At 41.5% G+C, this 22829-nt stretch overlaps 2 protein-coding genes across 3 annotated transcripts; one reads left to right on the top strand and one right to left on the bottom strand.

Moving 5' to 3' along the window:
* Positions 1-387: 387 nt before the first annotated feature.
* On the bottom strand, positions 388-13268 carry FBXO15 (F-box protein 15). 2 transcript variants are annotated; one of them, XM_082234896.1, is made up of 10 exons: positions 13138-13268; positions 11822-11929; positions 10556-10660; positions 9052-9294; positions 8016-8225; positions 6992-7121; positions 5925-6004; positions 4027-4172; positions 1484-1608; positions 388-830 (listed from the first exon to the last, which is right to left on the bottom strand). In XM_082234896.1, exons 2-10 carry the CDS (start codon positions 11902-11904, stop codon positions 561-563), a joined length of 1392 nt encoding a protein of 463 aa, XP_082091022.1. In that variant the 5' UTR covers positions 11905-11929; positions 13138-13268; the 3' UTR covers positions 388-560. The 2 variants fall into 2 exon arrangements, with proteins under 2 accessions (XP_082091022.1, XP_082091021.1); XM_082234895.1 differs by lacking the exon at positions 13138-13268 and having other exon boundaries at positions 11822-11971.
* A 1143-nt stretch (positions 13269-14411) lies between these two features.
* TIMM21 (translocase of inner mitochondrial membrane 21) lies at positions 14412-22254 on the top strand. The gene is made up of 6 exons (XM_082234897.1): positions 14412-15001; positions 19052-19114; positions 19221-19318; positions 19800-19873; positions 21574-21679; positions 21772-22254. The coding sequence occupies exons 1-6, from the start codon at positions 14701-14703 to the stop codon at positions 21862-21864; spliced, it is 735 nt and encodes a 244-aa protein (XP_082091023.1). The 5' UTR covers positions 14412-14700; the 3' UTR covers positions 21865-22254.
* Positions 22255-22829: the final 575 nt, after the last annotated feature.

Here is a 22829-nt window from a genome sequence, read left to right as displayed (position 1 = left end):
TAGGTGGAATCATTTTGGATTTACAATGATTCAATGCTTCAAAACATGCCTAGATTTGTATTCCAACAAAGATAATAGTCTAGTAAAACAGGATGACTTCTGATGTACTGTTTACAAAGTAATCAAGGCCCCACAGGAATCTTTGTAACATCTTCCACTAATATCTCTGTTAAACAATATATTCTTACATTATGAGATAGTCTCATGTTTATTTGTTGCTCTCCATAAGTTTTTGGACTACAACTTCCATTAGCCATGCTGGCTGGGCCTGCTGGGAGTTTGGGTTGAACAGCAGCAGGAGGGCTTCAGGTTAGCCACTCCTGTTATCAGGATACGTTCCCTTATCTAACAAGAATGCTTAATTTCTGCAGGAACACACATAGTCTATTCAAAGACAAAGTAATTTATTTCACATGTTTACAGAAAATAAACTATTCTTTTTAATTCGCAGACAGCTAACATAAGAGTTTTTGTTACATGTAAATTGTGGTACATATTTTTAGAGACAGGTAAAATTCAAAATAATCATCTTCATGTAAAGCAACTCTAGTTTTTTAAATTCAGTAATTTGTACCAAACCAGCTATTAACTTTCTCGGTGCTCAAATAAAGGACCAGATTGATTATACAGTATTCATTTGTTTCTTCCATCCACACCAGCTCCATATGTACTTTTCCAGTCAAATCCATGTAATTCAAATAATAACTGGGTCCCAAATATTGATAGAGACCAGATGGCATGGGAGACAGCACCATATTGACTGGAGCACTAAAACACCAATATGGTTTTTGTGAATCGTCCAGAAGGGTCACATCCATAATGAAACAATTCTAAAGCATGCAACAGACAACGAGAAGGGAAAAAAGTAGAAAGAAAATCAGTCTCCATGCTCTGCACATGATACCAATAACACAATGATTATTCATTCAAAGGTGCATCTACAAAATCCTTATTCCCACAGAGCTATAGCTGGCTTTTGTTGCTACACAGAATACAGCAGACAAGATTAGCTGTAAAATAGTCCTTCTAACACAAAATCGTAATAACCCAGATACACTTCAATTAATTGTGACAAAATTAAGGTGGGTCATCTTTATCTCCTTTGATTGTATAACAGCCAAGGTCAAAGACTTATATTTTTAAAACAGCAATATTTTTAAGGTGTGGCTGTGGCAATCATGTTATTTTCCTATTATTTTGTTTATAGTTATCAGCAAAATAGCACAGAAGACATTTACATCTTCCTTCTGAATCACATCATAAATCAGCAGCAGCGAACTCAATAAGGCCTAATTTCCCATTAAGCAGATGTGTAGAGGCTACACAAAGCTGTCACCAAGAACAAAACTAGCAGTATTTGCTAGAGCAGTGGCAGGACCAATGATTAACTTCAAAAATATCCCTCAACCCCATTACGGACCCCTAAATTCCTTTACCAGCTTTCCCTTCTCTCTCTCTTTCCACCCCCCCCCCCGCATTTTACCTGAATATTGCCTTCAAAAACACCTGTCATCCAAGATAAGCCAATGTTTCCAACAAGAGGTAGATGTTGGGCCATTTTTTTGTAACTTATCACAGTAAAACTCAGGTATCCATTTCTAATGTAATCTGTAACAATCAGCAAGCCATAAAAAGATACCTCATATCAGATTAACAGTAAGTGGAACATTCTTTACTCTCCTCTAAATAAGATTTATGTCATCTATGAATACAAGATCCAAAATGAGTCACAGCCAGTCCACCAGACAGCTTTCTGATTGTGACATGCACATAGACGTTAAAAGTGTATACCTTAAGACAACACTAACAGCATACTCATGATCACAATACCTCAAGAACCACCTTTCCCCAAATAAACCTACCAAGACCCTCTGATCATCATCTGAGGCCCTTCTTTGTGTACACCTCCACAAAAAGTCCGGAGGGTGGCAACATGAGAACAGGCCTTTTCTGCCCCCCCCCCCATTTTTGGAATGCTCTCCTCAGGGAGGCTCTCCTGGCACCATCATTAAATATTTCCTCTATAACCAGGCTTCTGGCCTTTAGTATTTGTAGCCTTTGAGAAGTGGGTGAGATGTTTTTAATGTATTTCTTTTTTCCTCTTGGTTTTAATGTATCTATGTTTGGGTTTTTTGTCTGCCTGGTTTGGTTGGTTGTCCATTGCTTTGGGTTGCCTAGGGCAAGATAAAGCATCTAACACATTCAAATTACTGTTAACAACAACAACAACAACAACAACAACGTGTTGTTATTATTACTCCAACTGTTAACACTGTAAAGGTCAGGGATGCTCAAGATGATGTCCTGAGGCCTGAAAGCTTCCTAAGGCACTATGGCTGCTAAACTGATCAAACTGTATTATGCAATCTTCTACATTATTTTCTACCCCTTTGATAATAATCTTTACACTGCTCATCTTTTAATGGCCTCAAGACATCATATTAAATGCTCCTAGATAGCAAGTTGAACAAGAAATTCCACTAATTACCCCTCTTCACTATGAAAACTGACCATTTATGTCCACTTCAGTTTCTTTATCAATTCAGCTACAGTACTGATTTTCCAAGAAGCAGATTTTTGTGGTATAGCTATTAAAATTGTTAATAACCTTTGATGAGGGTCTATGTCAAAAGTTTTCAGAAGTTAATCTGCATGGTAATCAGCTGATTCATCCTTACCCAAAATATTTCTTATTATAAATATCAGTATTGATACTTCCACAGTGTTTCAGGTTCATCTGCATATTTGACTGACATCTTATATTGTAAGATGTAACCTTATCTTTTAGGTTATTGCCAACCTCAGAATTACATGACTAAGTGGAACCACAATGAAACTGTGTGGTATGAAACATTCCTGTTCTGTTTTCCGTTCTTTTATGTCCTCTCCTCCTCAGGCTTCTATTATTTACTCCACCACCAGTCAGATAGCCGCAAAGAAAGTTCAATTTTCACTGGGCTGCTTTGGGAGTTATTTCCAACCCTAGGTTGCCCCCTCCAGCACTATTTTGTATGTCTGAAAACCTGAGGATTTCTGCAAGCCTACTGATGCTTCCATCTTGTGCATGTATGATGCCATTTTGGCTACATAAAAGATTCACTATCACAAAATTGAATTTGCCGTAAGTAGATATGAGAATATAAAATGTCAAAATATAGAGTTATCTGTTTCTCCTGCCTATTATATTTTCTTCAGTCTAGCTCCAATGCACTGGTCACCATTTTCTGATACCTGAGCAATTGGAACAGAACAATATTCTGCTTGATGAAGAAAGGAAACAATATCTAGAACAGGCTTCCTCAACCTCGGCCCTCAGATGTTTTTGGCCTACAACTCCCATGATCCCTAGCTAGCAGGACCAGTGGTCAGGGATGATGGGAATTGTAGTCTCAAAAACATCTGGAGGGCCAAAGTTGAGGAAGCCTTATCTAAAATAATGGTGTGGTATCAGGAATTGAGATCTCCACTCAGCTTCTCTCTACTGAGAAAGGCACAGTCAGTAGTTCTAGAAAATAATTTATTTGGTGAACACTTGGCCTATCCTTCCAACTTATTAGATGCATGCAGCAAACAATTAAGGAATTTTAAACTGTTAATGTGCAATGGTCAAGAAGGTTTCCTGCAAGGCCAATCGAAAGTTCCAATAAAATCAATCAAGGGGTAGAGGTCAGCTAAGAAGCCATTGTGTAAAACAAAAATAGTTAACTGCTACTATCAAATGAGCAGTACCTGGCCAAAGTCACATCGATCATAACCATGCCCCTTCCTATTCATGTCCCTTCCTGTCCATGTCCCTTCCTGTTCGCCCCCAGGGAACAGCCAGAGAAATCTACAACTCCTGCTTTGGGCAGGGATCCCCTTGGTTTCCCCAGGCAGCTGCAACCTTGCTCCAGTCAGACCAAGAAGAGACAATGTGTCCAGGTTGGAGGGGGGGGGGATAATTACAGACAAGGATCATTCTTGTGGTTAGGAACACATACTAAAATTAGATCAACAGAAACCATCTTAAGGATGCCATCAAAGTACCTTTTTTACAAAACAAACTACGAAATGTGCCACACATGTAAGTATTTCCGCTGCTGTGTAAGTCAATGTGCAGCTGATAGCCATGCATGCCATATTCTGGGTCAATATCATCCAAGATAGCCTTATCTGGGGCTGCAGCATATCTCCTGAAACAAAGAATAGGAAAGAAATAAGACATAGTGTATAAAAACATGTTCAGAAAACATAACATAAAATAAAATGCTTGTTGTGAATTTCTTCCCATTTTTCATAGCTACTTTCAGCTTCAAATATTCCTGCTCAGGCTGTGTTCTCATCTGAGTTGCCTTTAGAAATTAGCACATTTAAACAGCCTTGATTTAAACATATTTGTAAGTGAATTTCTCTGGCAGTTATCAATCATGTTTGAACTGGATGACAAGATCCCAGTTACACAGATTTATTTCTAAAATACGTTTCCTTGTGAAATCAGCTTCAAAAATGCATATGGTGTTATCCCATGTACTGTCATCTTGGTTTTGCTTGAATGTCTGTTACAGTAGTTTGGTCATTCTTGTATTCAATTCCAGTACACACTAAACTGTAAAGCAGCAGGAAGAGAAAACAACATATTCTCTTTGGAGGGTCGCTTGTCCTTATATATGGAGAACAGATTCTATTTACCCCTGCTGATTTATATGTGGAAGGGTTCCTGTTTTACTCCCACTCCCAACACAGTATGTATAATTCAAAACCATATAGCTATACTTAAACTATAACCCGGTAGTTGTTATGCTTTATACATTGTACAAAACCAGCCAGATATGCTTTTAAGTAAATAAAAACAAGATGTTCTTTATGTATAAACTATAAAAGGAAAATAAGGTTTTATAAATGACAGTTGCTTACAAATACATACACTTACATAAGACTGACTTGGAAAGCAGAGGTCCCATCCCTATCAATCTTAATACCCTTAGTCACTCAGTTCTCACCACTGCCAGGTACAGAGGACTTATGCAGGTTTCCTATGAGCCGGGCATGCAGGCAGTTCCCTCTCTGGTCAGCTCCAGAAGCAACTTGCTGAATTCTCTCTCACTGTTAACAACCAAGCCTCTCTGCCAGTCTTCAGCTTCAGCCATTGATTCAGCTCTATTGGGGGAGACTATACTTCCAGGCTTTCTTTAGCCTCAATAGCCCATTTCCCACTTGTCTCAGCTCTAGACTTCAGATTTCTCTCCCAGCTGCTTCTTCTGGTTCACAGTCTCAGTCAGTTTCACTATTTCTGAAGTGATAGGACTGGGCTTTGCAGGTTGCAGCCAGCCTACTTGTCAATCAATCAGATCTGAGTGACATAGAATTATGTGTCTTCAGACCACTTTTAAAGTCCAATGGGTGACCCAGAATTTCTACCCAGTAAGTCAACCAGAAGTGAAATTTTACAATCCTCTCAGTATAAAAAGAACCCAGCTTTTCTCAGACCAGTCTTACGCAATTAACTGCCAGCCACCAACAGACAATCATTATTTCAAACTTAACCTTTCACATAGCCCCAAATAATACATTATGTACTAAACAAACACATTCTAAAGGGTGATTTCTTCAAATCCTCTGCCAAAATAAAAGGGAAAACACTTCTAGAAAATCAGAGAACTGAGTATATAAAACTCAACTCTATAATCATTTATATTTAAAGGTATCAGGAAAATGTTTAATGGAACCTCAATTTAAGTAATTTAATTAAACATTTTGTATGCACCATTAAAGGCACAGATTGTTGTGCTTTGTAAGTCAATTATTACAAACACTGCCCAGCACTGCCCAACATAATTCACATTCTTGTTGAAAAGGAATCATATTTAAGGGAAGTTATGTTTCAAGAGAACTTAAGTCGTAGAGCTACACTCAGCATCCATAAGACAACTAAAATCGGTACTTACACTGTGGCAGAGCCAAGGGTGCTTCTTTCAATGAGCTGGTGATAATGAAGACATGCCATAACGAAAGCAATTTCACTTTTCTAAAAAGTTAATTATAGAGAACATATATTTTAAGCATGAAGTATTTAATTTTCCAAAAGGACTTTTGAAGAGTAAAATCCATTTAAGATCATAGAAAGACTTGTCCTACTCCAGATTATAACCATGTATCACTGGCATTTTAATATACTATTTTTATAACTTAAAAGCAACAGACTACAATTCATGTCAATTGCTGTACACAGTTCCCATCTATTATTTAAACGCCCGAACAGGCTACAAAAGGAGCCTTTGAAGGATGCAATGTGTCATAATAACATAATAACCTGGCTGGATTAGGCCAAAGACCCATCTAGTCCAGCATCCTGTTCTCACAGTGGTCCAGCAGATTTGTGGGGAAGCCCACAAATAAGAATCGAGTGCAACAGCACTCTCCCCTCTGGTGATAGTCCTTTTTTCAGTACTCAAAAAGAAAATTAGAATTAAAAATAGGAAAATACTAGAGTTCTTTGTGTTAATAAGCTGGAAATCTGATCCAAAATCTACTGCCTTAATAAATGGAACTCTATGAAATCCTGATTAAGAAAATTAAAAATATACCTTTCCAGAATTATTCTACTATGGCAAAGTAAAACTAGGAAGGGCAAGCAGCTTTGTTCAACCCCAGTATAAGGAAACATGTTGTCCCTGAATTCCTTGTACTTCTAGAAGTAATTCCATCTACCATAACACAATCTTCATACACCTTTCAGCAGCAGCCACATTGTATAATTTATCAGTACATTTTGGAGTAGCCATACTATTAACCAAATAACAGATAAAGAAGGCAGAAAATAAAGAAATGAATAATTTTAAAACAAAGCCTTAACAGCGAATTAGCATATGGAATAAGAAACTTGAAACTAGTTTAGGTTTTATGACCTGCAGTATTGTTTTCATCTTGTAAAGGGGGATATGTAAGTTTACATATAAGAAAACAAAATAAGAGCCACTGCAGAAAGCATCTTATTGGGGGGGAGTAATCTTACCTTCCAAACTCCCACCAAGAGTCCTTGATCAAAACAGTAAAGTTCAACAAGAGCATCACAGCCAATCATCTTTGCATTTTCTGTCAGGTTAGCCAGATCATATTCAGAAATTAAAGAACGTTGCATAGGCCTTTCAAGAGACATCAAGTTAGTTAAGAAAAGAACAGGCATTGTTAATATGGAAGCTTGATTAGTTTTGTCTTCTCCAAAACGCTGACATAAGCAACTAAAAAGGTACTGAACGTAACTTGTTCTTGGAACAAATTATAAGCACAATACTGCAACTATTACTGAAGGGGTTTCCAACTTCTCCTATGCTGGATGTCAACTCCTGTCCCCTCCACCTTCAAAGTCTAAGGCAGGGTTGTCCAACCTATGGCCTCCCAATGTTGCTGGACTACAGCTTTCCTAAGCCACAGGCAGCATTGCCGATAATCAAGGGAGATATAATCCAACAACATCTGAAGGGCGACAGGTTAGCCATTTTCTGTGCTTGTTTTCTTACTGCACAAGCAATGTGAACATGGAGGACATGAGGAAGACAGGAATCAGTCACCGTCCGATGCCAAATCCATGGATCCAGAAATCTCCTAAGCAAGCAATAATAAGCAATCACCATACTGCTATGATTTATAGCTGTATGCATACGTCTCTTTGCCTTCCTTCTGTGTTAGGTATGTTAGTCCAGGACACACTGCATATGGAGCTTAACATGGCCCTGGACTGTATTACTGTCTGCTACTACATCACAATTGACTGACACTGGTGGGTCACTGATTTGCAAAGTACAGTGCTGTGGTAAATGCCCTTCTACTACAAGCAGTGGAAAATATGAATTCTAAAAAAATTGAAAACAAATTATTCATCAGCAAGCTTCAGCAAGCAACCATTGCTCAATATGCTAAGAACACAAGTTAGGTGGCAATCCTAAACCCCATTATCCAGAAGTAAGATCCACTGAATTCAACAGGACTTACTTCTGAGTAGATGTGGTTAGGATTGCACAGTTAAAGAATTAACTTACCTATTCTTAGGATGAACTTCGCTGTCACTCAGAAATACAGGTGTCACTCCAAATATCTGCAAAACTGACAAAGTTTCTAAACAAGGCCACTTGAAATAATTCCAATACACAGTAACAGATGTCTCATTATAAGAGATGTCTGTCTGTTCCAGCACATGTTGCTTTCCATTTCTGTCCTTTAGTATGACCATCCATTTTAAACCAGAAATCCTGTTATTGGGAAAGCAAAAGGCAGAGTGCAAAGTTTAAGGTAACAATCCTATGCACAAGCTGGTGTAAAGCAAGCCCGGCATCAGTTAAACTGGTGTCAAGTACAACAGATCCAAACTCTGTTCCACAGCAAGGCTACTGCTGGCTGAGCCAGTCTATAAAATACTGTTTGAGTTACACTACCCTGTTTGCCGGTTTAATTTACACTGGGCTGTCAGGTCACATGACCAAGGTGGGTGAGTTTAGGATCAAGCCTAAGTCCTCTCTGTTTAGTCCAGCCACAGCCATGCCACCAGGCGTGTCTCAGCTGGCTGGGTCCTAGCTAAACCAGGATGGGAGGGATATGTCAGTATATCTATGGCTCTGCCGAGGATGATGGAGTTAAGTCAGTGTAGCCTGGCTGTACTGGGAACCTCCTGACTCATCCAGAGCGCTTCTGGATCTGCTCATCACAGTTGACCTTGCTGTAGGATTGCTCCCTTAGACTGCCACTTCGACATACAGATAAAGCACATTAAAATTAACTATAATCAAAATGCTTGGAATTTCATAGAAGAGAGCCACATTTCCCCCTTTGTTTCTAAAACAGAACCTATTTGTTTTCTCCAAAACATGCTCTACAAACAAAATCCAAAGCTAACAAAATTATCTATATTATTTCCATTTTAATTACTTCCTACCTGGTAACTAAATATTAATCATAGTATCAATTTTACATATATTTCTCAAATGATCCATTTTTTTCTTCCTTTACTAACAAAGAAAATAGGTAGTCATTGAAATATATAAAATGTCCATGTATTACACATTATATAAAACTGCTCACTTGATAGCTTCTTTGGTTTTCAGTGGAAGGCCAGTACGGGTATTTATTGGCTTCAGAAGCTGAATCAAATCAGCTTTGCCAGCAGCTATTTTTTTCATGATGTACTCTTTCTTCCAATAGCCTGACTCCCTATCTTGCAACTCTGGAAGATTCAGAGAGACAGCTGATTCCTGGGCAGATTCAGTCCTCCATTTTTTTCTTTTAGGCAGAAAAGACTTAGAATATATTTTGAACCAGATTGTACTGGAGAAAAATACAACATAAAATAACATAAGAATCGCTGAAATATTTAAAGAGCATGCTGTTCTGAGATAATGTTTAAGCCATCATTAAGTATCAGGAGGCAGTTTCTATCTTCTACCAAAAAAATGCCAACACTTTGAATGATCTTAATGTAGCTGAACTGCTACAAATTTTGTTAATTAGCACTCATGATCCAGCTTTATGTCATTCTCTATTAATGTTAGACTAAAATTAACACTAAAATTGACTCTTGGATGATAAGCACACAACATTATTTATTCATAGACTCAATTTTTATCCCACAATCCTTCAAAACAAGTCTCAGGACAGTCATCAACAATTGAAAAGCTAACAAACACAAACAATATAATCAATATTAAAAGAGCATAAATGACTACAAATTATTTATGATTGTTCTGGATTCCTTAGAATAAGATATTAGGTGACCACCTAAGAAACTAAATTAAAAACCCCAAAAGTTTCTTAACAAATTATATCAAAGGGAATCCCCCGTGTCTTCTGCCAGCCAATCCAACATCAAACAACACTACTTTCATAGCAGCACCTGTAAAAAGGCCCAAGTGCATAAGAAGGTTTGTATTTTGAATTGTACCCAGAACAACTTGGGAGCCACTAAGATCCAAATGCCACATACATAATCACTGTTAAATATAACCTCCCTGCACACCCAGTGGCCAAGAATTACTAAGGCAATTTTTTCTGATGCACAGAGGGGAAATAAGTGCCTAAAAAGCAGTTAAACATCTGATATATATAGACCTAGCAAAAGTTTACTGGCATACACACGTGTCCTTGTTTACTATTATACTTTTATTCACTTATTATCCTTAATCCTTTTTCAAACCACATCCTCAAGGCCAATGATGGGAAGGGGGAGTACTACAGTATACAGAAACTACAAAATATTACGAGCATGTAAATGTGTAGTATTTATTTACAATATTTATATACCATATTTCTACCATAACAGCTCTCAAAACAGTAGATGATACAGGGCAGCACTTGCTTTATTCCCCAAACTGGGGCAGATCACATTCAGACTGATTCAAACTGCCGCATAGCTTAATAACACTATATAAGTTATTTCATGTAAACTGCTGTAACGTTGAGAAAAAATTAGTACAGTAAGTTGTACTTGCTTGCTTTCTCCCAATGATCAAACATAAAGGGATAATATAAATTAGATTATAATGACTGCTGTCATGTTAAAAGCCTCTGGCTATATTTTACTGTCCCTTACTTGTCATTGGACAGATGATAAAAACTTTTATTCACACAGCCAGCACACAGCAGTGACTCTGCATTCAGGTAGGATAATATCTTCAGTAGTATCTCTGATGGCATTCTGGAGGATGAAGATGAAAAAGTGATGCAGTTATTTGAGTGGAAGAAACATGCAGCAGCATATATCAGAATGAAATCTATCCCTGCTTCATAAATCTGGAACACAAAAATCTGTCTATGTGAAAACAAAAGCAGAAATAACCTGTATAATTCCATCATCACACACAAACATAATATGAAGGTAAATGTAATTTAGGACACAATGGGCATCTCTCACTCATTTAAAGGAACTTAAGTGGAAAATCTTTTCATTCTAGTGATAGAATTAGTGTCACTCCTGCTTGCACACAGAAGTCCACAAGAGTTTTAGCAGGTGGAAATATATACCAACAGTTTGCAACATGGATCAGCACTGTTTCATGGAAGGTGTCTATGTCAGTGCAGAAAAGAACCCTATTGTGTGAGGGGAAATATGACAAGCACACTAGCTCTAACTCTATGGTGTCTATCCCTGTCAACCTCCCCAAGTTGGAGGCAAACATTTGTAACACAGAGTCTGCTCTATTAATATAGGTTTCCTCACATGAACTGAGGGTTATAAATTACATAGGGGACCTACTTGAGTAGAAAAGGCCCCTCACCCCAGAAGTTATCCCTCCAATTCATGTAGGGTGATAGGGATGCTCATCCCCACTGTCTCTCATCATGTGATAAATTAAAACACTTGAATAGGTCTCATCTGTCTGCATCATGTAGCACCGATCCACACTGTACATAGGATGACCAATTTCATTTCATACATTATGACCACTACACTGAGCCTCAACCACACATATAGGTTTCACAGCAGCTTCCACATTTCTACCCTCATTTATGAAGTGGTACAAGCCTCATTGTTATTATGAAAATATACGAATCATTATTAGGGATGACACTGCCATGAGCTGTTCAGATACACAAAATTAATTTAGCATTTTCAATGTACAATCACCAAAAGAATTCAGTTTACCTTCAGGGTCATGTGAAAGAATCTGTGGTTACACACCAAGACATTTTTACAATTAAACCAGTTCTTGAAATCATAAACGTCCAGCTAAGTATTTAAAAGATAAGTACTTGTCTACAATCCTAAGCATGCTTGCTAGAGAATAAGTACAACTGAATTCAGTGAAATTTACATACAAGGTAAGCATGCATCTGTAAAGCATCAAGAGTATGTTACCTGTCAAAATCAATTGCAGAATTTGACTTGATACTAGTAGACCTCGTACACATCCTGCGAGTGTGTGTCTTTTTGAGTTGCATGGCTGCTGGGTATTCCGAAATAGCACTATAAAAAACAACACATATTATTATCATCAGAATCATCATCAGGGGTGGGAACCTTAGGCCCAAGGTCAAATGTGATCCTCCAAACCTCTCTCTCAGGTCTTTAGTCCCAGGCCACAGTTCTCACCAGCCCTATTTCATGCCCTCCTTGAGTGATTTTGGCCAGGATGGAATGCATCCTTGAACTGTACTGTGATGATGCCTCTTGCCTGCCTGGATGGAAAGATTTGATGGGTGTATATAGAAATCTAACTTTTGCATGGGTAGAAAGTCGCATACTGTCCAAAGGTAAAAATCACCTGTTGCTCCACTCACTTTTACCTCTGACCACTCCCACCATTGGGTCCCCAGAAGATTGCCCACGAGGGGAATGCAGCCCAATAAGCTTGCAAAATTATTTGTTCGCTGTTGGGTTTTTCATGTTCTTGCCCTCTTATAAACTCAGTCCTATGCATGGAAGCAAATCCCACCAAGTTAAATGAGTCTTCCTCCCAAGCGAGTACGGGATTACGGCCCAAGGTTTGAAACACTTGAAAAAGTGTTAAGCATAGGCTGTTTAACATTTTCTCTGCCATCTTTCTTTTTTATTGTAATTATGTTGTCATGCTGGTGTTGTTGTTCAGCATGGTTTTGTTCTGAAAACCAACCTGGGAGTATTTATGGATGAGTCACTACATCATATTACAGTGGTACCTTGGTTTACAACCATAATCCGTTTTGGAGGTCTGTTTGTAAACCAAAACAGGTTGTAACCCAAGGTGTGCTTTCACCAATGGGGCCTCCAAAAAAAATTTGTTCGTAATCCAAAAAAAATGGGTTGTAATCCAAAAAAAGGTTGCAAACCAGGACACGCACTTCCAGGTTTGAAGTGTTTGTAATCCAAAACATATGCAAACCAAGACGTATGCAAACCAAGGTACCACTGTACTACAATTCCTCCTAAAAAACGAGCCAAATTCAAGAATGAAGCAGCAACACTACCAATCAGCTTAAAACGGACACATAATGGGCACATAACAAGCAGAAAAATAGGCAAGCGCCCCCTCAAAAAACAAAAAACCCACACTTTTCCATTGACATAAAGACTTAGGCTGTATATTCTGTGAGAGAAAGCGAGTAAACCTGCCTAAAACTGCGAGACTGAAGGGAGGCACCGGGGGATCTGGGTTTAGGGCGTTCAAACAAGACGCCCCGCGATCCCCCACCCACCCCGGCAGTAGCGCCTGGAGGAGCGACCAAGAATGGCGACCGCGAGTCGCCGCCGGGAGAAGGGATCGCGGAGGGCAACGGGTGCGAAACCCCTAAGCTGTGCTGCCTCAGAATCCAACCGCGTCCTGTCGCCATAACAACAGCCGTCGAAGCGGGGCGGGGGGGGGGGGTGGGATGGCGCTTCGCTACCGCCCAGCCAAGGCCGCGAGCGCGTCTGCAAAGAACGCGGCGAAGCCGAACAAAAAGTAGCCCCGGGCAGAATTCTTCCGCCGGCGCTCCCGAATTTATCCCCCGCAAGCAGCTTCCTTCCCGCACTTGGGTCCATGTAGACGAGTATCTAAGGGGCGGGTCGTGGCGAGACGGACGCGCGTAGGGCGGGGCCGCCTGTTGCCAAAATAAAGGAGAAGGCCGGAGACGCGTTCTTTGCTGCTTTTGTCCTGGCGGCGGGGAGAGTTGGCCGATAGGGCTGATCCTGATCTGTCCCAATTCCCAAGGCACGTTTCCTCAGAAGTTGAATGGCCCCACTCCCAAGTAAACGTGCACAGGCAACCAAATGTACTGGTAACCTCAATCTTTAGGAAATCCCATGCATGTTTTCTCGGAAGCAAGCCCCACACTGTGCCCTCATGGGGCTTTGCTTGCGTGTTGTCAAAACCTGCAAAGGATGGCATCCTTACAGCGCAATCCCGTAAGACCCAGCTAGATTATTTCCTGTTGCCTGGGAGTTAAACCCCGTTGAATTCAGTAGAACTGGTTTATTAGATAAATGTATAGGATTGCTAGCTTCCCTTATGCCGGGCACAGTTTTTTTTGGGGGGGGGGGCATTCTATCACGTGAGTGAGCATCCGCAGCCCAAATACAGGTTTGCTTCTTGCACCCGAAAGCTGCGCCATTCTGAGTTGACGGTAGTGCACGCGTCTTTCTGGCAGACGTCTGCACACATAATGCTTGCACACCACGAGTCTGACCTTCCCAGATGGCGGGCTAGTGCCTATTTGAAGATAGCCCTCTTTATGTTTTACAGACCCTGCTTAAAGGGCAAATAATTATTTCTGAGCAATGCATACAGCACGAACCTAACCTTTTATTTATTATGCAAACGATAAAGGGTGGACTTGTCCCAGAGCACGTACGCTCAATATACAGACAGACACTTTCGGGAAGGAGGAGGCTTCCGGCAATGTAGTTTTGAGCAGCGAGGCTAGGCGCGAGGCGCTTTGCATTGTGGTAGTTGTAGTACTTTGCCGGAGGAGTCGGGCCGCTCTGCTACCTTGCAAACTACAGTTCCCAGAGGGCTTTGCAAACGTAATGGCGGGGCAAATAGCTGCCACCAGCGGGTGAAAGGGGTCGTGTCCCCCTTGGGCTTGTTAAAAGTGCATCAACAGGTAAAAGCCCGGCGGAAAGATTTGAGTAAGATGTATCTTTCTAACGGCATGGCTATTTTGCATCGAGAGGAAACTGCGGGATGTTGAATCCGATCCTTTGCACAGGACGGGAGCATATTTAGTGTATGATAGACCTTGTATTTGGGGTTATAGAGTGAAGCCCTGCTTCGCCTCGCTATGCTTTCTTTCATGCGAGGAATCCCCTGCAGTGGCAAGCTCCTGGGGTCCTGCGCGAAGTGGGGGCTCCTTGCACAGCATAGGAAGGCGCTTCTGAGGACTTGCGTGTGCATCAGGCTCGGGCAAGGGTCGAGAGCCGAGCGACCCGACCCGCGCCCTGATGCAGCATTTGCCAGCCCAAAGCGACACATCTGGACTCCCGAAGGGGCCCGGAGAGCTGGGAGAACTGAAAACAGCGGCAGGCAAGTGTCTGTGCAAAGAGGCCAGAAAGAAGAAGCATCGCTGTCAGCTGCTCAGAAAGGTAAGGGACGGGAGGCTCCAGCAACTGCCAAGATTTCTTGGCAAGTAAAATTCGTTTCCCAAACTACTAAAGTTCTCCAACTTTTTAGGCATATCTGCATATATATAGACGTGTTTCTGTTGAGCCTAGTGGTGTTTTTTTCAGTCCATAATCTGAAATATTCTGCAAAACTTGCACTGCTGTCCTAACCCTACTTACCTGGGAGTAAGCCCCCATTGAATTCAGCAGGACTTACATCTGAGTAGACTTAGCTAGGATTGTACTGTTCATAGAATTGTAGAGTTGGAAGAGACCACAAGGGTCATCTAGACCAGTGTTTCCCAACCTTGGGTCTCCAGCTGCTGTTGGACTACAATTCCCATCATCCCTGACCATTGGTCTTGCTAGCAAGCAGGAATATTTTGCCCAATGTGGGGCTTGAACCCATAACCCAGAGATCAAGAGTCTCATGTTCTACTGGGATCTCAGATTATTTGGGGATTTGTTTCTGAGACAATGTTCGACAGTTGTTTGACTGGAGGCCCGTTGATGAATGGGACAGGCAGAGTCAGACTGCCTTGGGCAACTGATTTTTGCTATCATGGAAGGGCAGCAAAGTGTTATTTTATTATTATTGTATTTTTACATTTAAGGGAGAGATGCTTGTAAGCATTTTGTCTCATATGACCCAATAACTTGATTAGCCTTAGATGCCATGCACCTTGGTTTGGGACAGGGGGCACCATTTGCTGTTCTGCCTCAGGGAGCAAAATATCTTGGGCCAACCGTGAGTGTGGTACAATATCATTAGCTGTGTTTGATTTATAATAGAGGTTGCCCAGCACTCAGATTTGTGTGGAAGTGGGATTTTCTGCTTCAGGAGTCCTTTCACCAAGCTGGCTGTGATTGCTTCCTAGTGAGAGGGTGTCTGTGCCTGCTCTAAGACCATGGTGGGCTGATTGCAGTATTATGTGGTCTACACATGTTTTTTTCTGGAATCCCTGTGATCCACAAGTTTTTTTTTTTACATTTACAAAGCTAGAGTGTGTTCCCAAGATCTCTTGACAATTAGCACACAACAAATCAAGTGATCTTGAATATGTGCTTGTGCTTTTTAACATAAGTGCTTTGGTGGATCATAGCAAGGCCCACCTAGCCCAGAACTCTTTTCAAGAACCCCAGAATTATGGAATCTTCATCAGAACTTATAACTCATTAATGTACAAGATCCTATGTCAGTTATTCGTGCCATATGGATGAACAGTCCTTCTCGGGCATACAAAGCTTCCTAACCATAGCCGATAATTTTTTGCCACTGGCAAGCCAGGGAGTGATTATTTATTTACATGCTGGGTTTAGTGTCCTTGCAGCTTTTTCTCTTTTCAAAAATTAAGTTATTCTGTCAAAACACCTAGACATTCAAGCAGTTGCAAATCATTGTGGTTTGAATGCCACCAACAGCGTTCAGACCTAGTGCACAGATAATGCTCTTCTGGCATTCTGATTATTTGTTAATATGGGAAGGGGGTTCTAAAATGAGTGGCGAACCTCAGGGACGGATTTAGGGGAGCGCAACTGGTTCGGTTGCAGTGGGCGCGGAGACTCGGGGGTGCCGCAACTGTGATTTAGAATAGAGCACAAGAGGCAGGGGGTGCCAAATTTTGGCATCGCACAGGGAACCGCTGAAATTTGAGACCCCAGGGTCCGCCACTGGGAGCCTCCATGACTGCAGCAGGTTCCCCAGTTCATAGTGTCACTCCTGGTGAGCAAATGGAATGGCAATAGGGGCAGCAGTGCTAGCACACTCATCCCTACAAATAGACTCTTGTATGCTGGATGTTCAATTAGCACCTAATTAGAATGTGTGACCCAGGGATGCAGTTGGCGCTGTGGGTTAAACCACAGGGCCTAGGACTTGCCAATCAGAAGGTTGGCGGTTCAAATCCCCGCGACGGGGTGAGCTCCCATTGCTCGGTCCCAGCTCCTGCCAACCTAGCAGTTAAAAAGCACGTCAAAGTGCAAGTAGATAAATAGGTACCGCTCCGGCAGGAAGGTAAACAGCGTTTCTGTGCGCTGCTCTGGTTCACCAGAAGCAGCTTAGTCATGCTGGCCACATGACCTGTACGCTGTATGTGGGCTCCCTCAGCCAATAAAGCGAGATGAGCGCCGCAACCCCAGAGTCAGCCATGACTGGACCTAGTGGTCAGGGGTCCCTTTACCTTTTACCTAGAATGTGTGACAGGACTATGGCTTCGGCCTCATGAGTTCCTCAGGCAGCAATTTTATGTAGAGTTTCCTTTGCAAAGCCCTTGATTTCAAAGGACTCCATGCCTAACTCTTCACAGAACCTTCCTGTAAATATCAGTGTATTTGTTCTACCATTTAAATACATTGTGCTCACTGCATTATTTATATGTTTGGAGTTTTTAATGTTATGCATAAAGCACTTCATTTATCATTTTTACATTTTTATGGGTTTCCCATTCAACCGTAAGAACAATAATCTATTTTGTAAGGCATTTCATAAAAATTAAAAGCCTGGCTGGATTTAATGAACGAAGGCATAAAATTGGCTGCTATATATGCAATTGGCTATAGCATTTTTTTAAAAAAAAACAACTGTTTTGGAAGATTTCTCCACAATCTTTATTCAACTTTAGCATAGCATGTGAAAGGTTGAGTGGTGGGAGACAATTGAAGCTGGAGACAGGCTAGAATTGCGCCCTTGACTAGTCCAAAAGGATTTGGTCCAATATTGATTAAAGTATGGCTGAAGTATTTTTAATGACTTTACAGCATGAGTACAGCATGAGTACAACAGTCATTAACATGTTTGTTACTAATAACAAAAAAAATAGATCATTGGTGTTTGAAACCAGCAGAGAATCGGTGGTGAGAGAACAAGTTGCCCCAATGCCCCTGAGCATGAAAGCAACGCAAATTGGATCAAAAACAAATGCCGTAAACACTGTATCCACTCTAGTAATTCTCAAGTTCTGCACTGGGGCTCTCTGCTGAGCTGTGAGAGTACTTCTTGAGAATGAGAAATGAAATAATTTGTTGCTTATTTTATTAAAATATGGATATATCACTTGTCCATTGTTAAAAGCTGTTTAAATAATAATAATAATAAATTAAATACGTGTGGCATAAATTATAACTCTCAATCAATACGAAAAAGCCATTGAAAGTCTTGTAAAATCTAGCCTAAATAGACCTTGTGAAAGCAAAACCTGTTCAGCTAACCTATGGCCCTCCAAGATGTTGTGGGGCTACAGTTCCCGTCATCTCTTACCATTGGCTATGTAGGCTGATGCTGAGGGGACTTGGAGTCGAACAACATATTTGGGGGGGGGGCACAGATTAAGCACCCTGGCTGTTCCTTGACAGCAAACCATCACTACATTCCCCATGGAAAGAGCGAGAATGAGGACTTTAGGGGTTAGAAGAGATGTAAAATCCTTTTAATGTTCCATTATTCTGAAAGCAAAAGCTGTTTTGACTCAGTCTTTTATCTTTTTTAATTTTAGAGGAAGCATTTAGGAGCTATTGGATATATGTGCATAAGGCAACAATATAGATTGAGGTCATAGAATTGTAGAGTTGGAAGGGACCCTGAGGGTCATCTAGTCCCCCGGGGTTCCTTCCAGCTCTATGATTCTATGTTTTTCTGCTTCGACAATATTTCACTATGTTCCTATCATTTTATGTCATTGTATTTTGTGTAAATTATTAAAAAAATTAAATAAACATTTTCTATTTACAAATATATATATATATATAGCTATCTTTCTACCCGGGGGGGGGGGCATGGGCGTAGCCAAGATTTTTGTTAGGGGGCAGAACCTCAGATTTGTATTGATTTGTATTGGTTTTTACTTACTGGGGGCAGCTGCCCCCCCCCTTGGCTACAACCATGAGGGGGACACAGGAAGGAAACAAGGTTGGAAGGGGGGCACGGTCGGAAAAATGTTGACAAACCTTGCTCTAACCAACAGAGCTATAGGAGACTGATAATGTATAACTACCGTTTCGTAATTTTTATTTTTTTGGTCTTGTTTTCTCTTTCAGTGAAAGAAGCTGGACGAGATTTTACCTACTTAATAGTGGTGGTGATTGGCATCGGTGTCACAGGTTGTTGAGACAGGAGAAAACATATTCCTCACTGTTTTAATTGTTGACCACTTCAGCAGAAAGGTTCTTAGTTCACCTGCATTTTATTTTTCCTCTTCCATTTCAGGTGGTTTATTCTATGTGATTTTTAAGGAGCTGTTCTCTTCCTCCAGCCCCAGTAAAATCTATGGAGATGCCCTGGAGAAATGCAGAGCTCACCCTGAGGTTTGTTTTCAAGTCTTGAATGTTCTCCTTACCACAGAGCCCTAGCACATTACAGAGAATTCTGAGGCATCTTTTGAGGGACGGTCACTCACTTTGCATTGGGTACTGACTAGCCCATGCACCGCTGCCCTGGAAATGCATCCTAGAACATTTCTAACTTTTCCTGCTGCTGCATGCTTCAGAGAAAGATCAGTGATAGTGGGTGAGCTTTCATTGTATCATAAGAGTTGGGTGGGGTCTTGTAGGCCATCCACTCCCAGCTGAGCCCAGGAAATCTGGCACTAGACCATTCCCAGCAGACAGCTGTGCAGCTTCTGCTTGAAGATTTCCAGAGAGAGGGAGAGAGAGAGAGATCACCAACTCTCTAGGTAATGTGTTGAAGAAGGTCATATAGTATTGCTGATTAAACTGAGGGAACTGTGCACCTAGTGTTTGATAGGAGACGAACTACTAAGCACCCTATCCTGTCCTTACTGATTAGGTAATAGGTGTTTTTGGTGAACCCATAAAAGGTTACGGTGAAGCAACGCGCCGTGGGAGAAGACAACTGGTCAGGTACCTGTGAACGCATCACTTACAGAAGCACTGGCTCTCTTTTTGCTAACATTCTCTGTGGATTTGTTACTTACTCTGTTCCTCTCACTTGACACGTGTCATATTCACTTGTCTTGCCAAGAAGGTAAAGGGGGCCTAGGCTAGCAGCTTGAATTTGAGGCCTACAATAACCCTTGCAAATGCACCTGATAGCCAAGAAACCTTCTTAGTCACATTGATTGCCAGCATACATTTATGCTGAATAACAAGGATGCTGAAGGGACACTGGTCCATCTTACCCCCGCATGGACCTTTGTGTACCTATTGTACATGAATTTGAGACAGATGTGCCACAGCAACACTCAGAACACTATATCCGCAATTGTTACTCTTGCGGTAGGACATGATTCCTCCACAAGTGCAGAAGAACTTCATTCAGATACCAGCTGGTCATGGGAGCAGACCATGCTCATCCAACACAGTGGCTTCATTCACATGGTTTCGCATGATCTGCATGAACCTCAGGCTTATGCTTCTCCTTTTCCTCCTCTTGCCTGGCTGAAAAGAGGGACTTTAGCTCCTGTTTTCAGTTAACCACAATTGCTTGCGATGTCTGGATCTGGAATTGGAGGTAATGGTTAGTTATGAAATGATGGCTAGCTTCAACAACCCAGCTTCATAACACATGGTTTGAAGTTACAGTGGTGCCCCGCAAGACGAATGCCTCGCAAGACGAAAAGCTCGCTAGACGAAAGGGTTTTTCGGTTTTGCGTTGCTTCGCTAGACGAATTTCCCTATGGGCTTGCTTCGCAAGACGAAAATGTCTTGCGCTTTTTTCTTAAAGCCGCTTGAAGAGGCGCAGTTGCGACGGACCGTGCTTCGCAAGATGAAAAACATCGCAAGACAAAAAGACTCGCGGAACGAATTATTTTCGTCTTGCGAGGCACCACTGTAGCTTATTTAAAATTAACCATACTGTAGTCGGTGTTAGCCAGGATTTGCCCCGTCAGGTAACATAACAAACCAGGATGAACCAAAAGCAAAATCAAGTGCTTCCTAATTACTCCTCTTGGCTCTGTGGGAGGATAGGGGGTAGCATGCAAGCCTAAGGTCACTACAGCTCATTATTATCCATGCACATTATGTTAAACCATGGTTTAACATAGGAATAGCTGGCATAGTGCCCTTCAGATGTTGCTGGACTCCCAACTACTACTAGCCCTAGCTAGAATGGCCATTGGTCAGGGATGATGGGTGTTGTAGTCCAGTGGCATCTGGAGTGTATCATGTTGGCTGCCCCTTGTTAGTATGTTCTCAAAGTTGCTTCACGCCTAGGATTGATCTCATTGGGTTGTGTCTAGCATTAGACATACTCAGAGTAGACCCATTGAAATTAATGGAAATGACTCATGATGTTGTTTGGTTCCTTATTTATGGCCACTATCCTGTGTGTGCATCCTTGGACTTCCTTCTGAGCAAATACGCTCAGGATCAGATGTAAATTGAGTTTTAGACCCAATTCACTTGTTTGTGGGTTAGGAAGCTTTCAGACAGGGTGGTCCAAGTGTAACCGTAACCAGACAAGTTTAATTGAATTCTGGAACTAAGACAAGATTGTCCATGTAAAGTTTTTGTTTCTTAGAATTATAGTGTATAACTATTAATTTTTCTGTCATTAACATTCAGGGCTTGCGAAACCTTTCCTCTCTTTTTTTTCTTAGCCACATTGAGTATGTAAAAGATGGACTGAAATACATGCGCCTAAAGTTTTACATTGAGGGCTCAGAAAAAGGAAAGCAGGGAACAGTTCATCTGGAAGTGAAAGAGGTATGACAGCCTCTGTGACCTACATCAACCATAATCTTAATGCTTAGGTTAGTGTGCGCAAGGAAATTAATTCCCACCCCCTCTCTTTGCAGAATCCAGAAAGTGGAAAATACGAGTATCGTTATATATTTGTGGATATTGAGGTCTACCCTAGAAGAACCATAATAGTTGAAGACAACAGATAGAGAAACAACTGAAGTGACCTTTCATTGCAGTTTGTGATGCTGTAGTTTACAAAAATGGGAGTAATGAAGTAAAAGTTGGCTGAAAGGTCATTTTGCATCCTCACAACATACCCGTGTGAAGGCACTGGGAGTGGAGGCACTGAGGTTATATGTAATTCTGCTGGGTAAATACTGGAAGTAGGTAATCATTGTTGTTAATAGAAAATGCAAACTGGGTTGACGCAGTTAATATAAACTGGCAGCCAGCTGTGGCAGCAGCAAATATGATTTAGCAAAGATTGTTCGTGGTGAATAACAGTTTTATACACGCAGTCTTCTCAGGATGAATTTTCTTTGGATTTGGATTTCATGCAAGTGCTACAATAAAGAAGACATACAAAACATACAGAATATCTTTGTCCTTTCGTGCACAGAGTTCACGTACATAAAAAGGTGTGTGGCGTCTGTTTCTGTATTGTTTACAGACTGTAAGGCAGAATGTCACAGATTACCGTATTTTTCGCCCCATAGGACGCTCCGTCCCATAGGACGCACCTAGTTTTTTGGGGGGGAAATAAAGGGGGGGGAATTCCCTTTATTTCCCCCCCAAAAGCAGGTCGGGGAAACAGAACCAGGTCGAGGAACAGCGGGATGGCGGCGTTGCGCCTCCCTGCTGTCCCCCGAGCTTGTGAGGCTGGCCGATGTCTGCCCCGCGCAAGGCTCCCCACGCTGCGGATGTCTGCCTGGCGAGGGGGGCGCTCTGCTTCAGGGCGCCCCGCCCGCTGGGCAGCAGGCTGCTATCCGCAGCCTAGACATCCCTGCCAGACCTCCCGTAGGGCTGCCTAGGCTGCGGATGTCTTCCTGAAGCCTGGAGAGCGAGAGGGGTCAGTGCGCACCGACCCCTCTCGCTCTCCAAGCTTCAGCAAAAGCCTGCATTCGCCCCATAGGACGCACCCAGATTTCCCCTTCATTTTTGGAGGGGAAAA

The sequence above is a fragment of the Podarcis vaucheri genome (genome assembly GCF_965113315.1).
Source record: "Podarcis vaucheri genome assembly, chromosome: 8".
Lineage (NCBI taxonomy): Eukaryota > Metazoa > Chordata > Lepidosauria > Squamata > Lacertidae > Podarcis > Podarcis vaucheri.
Note: the sequence above shows the minus strand (reverse complement) of the source record. Positions and strands in the feature narration are given on the sequence as shown.

Excerpts from the sequence above, each read along its gene's own strand:
- FBXO15 (XM_082234895.1), bottom strand. The coding sequence starts at position 11,970 with ATGATGATTCTGATGATAATAATATGTGTTGTTTTTTATAGTGCTATT. Across the intron at positions 10,661-11,821 it reads TCTGCAATTGATTTTGACAG|AATGCCATCAGAGATACTAC; the intron begins GTAACATACTCT and ends TTCATCCTCCAG. Across the intron at positions 8,226-9,051 it reads AAAACCAAAGAAGCTATCAA|GATTTCTGGTTTAAAATGGA; the intron begins GTGAGCAGTTTT and ends TCCCAATAACAG.
- TIMM21 (XM_082234897.1), top strand. The coding sequence starts at position 14,701 with ATGCTTTCTTTCATGCGAGGAATCCCCTGCAGTGGCAAGCTCCTGGGG. Across the intron at positions 19,115-19,220 it reads GATTGGCATCGGTGTCACAG|GTGGTTTATTCTATGTGATT; the intron begins GTTGTTGAGACA and ends CTTCCATTTCAG. Across the intron at positions 19,319-19,799 it reads AATGCAGAGCTCACCCTGAG|GTAATAGGTGTTTTTGGTGA; the intron begins GTTTGTTTTCAA and ends CTTACTGATTAG.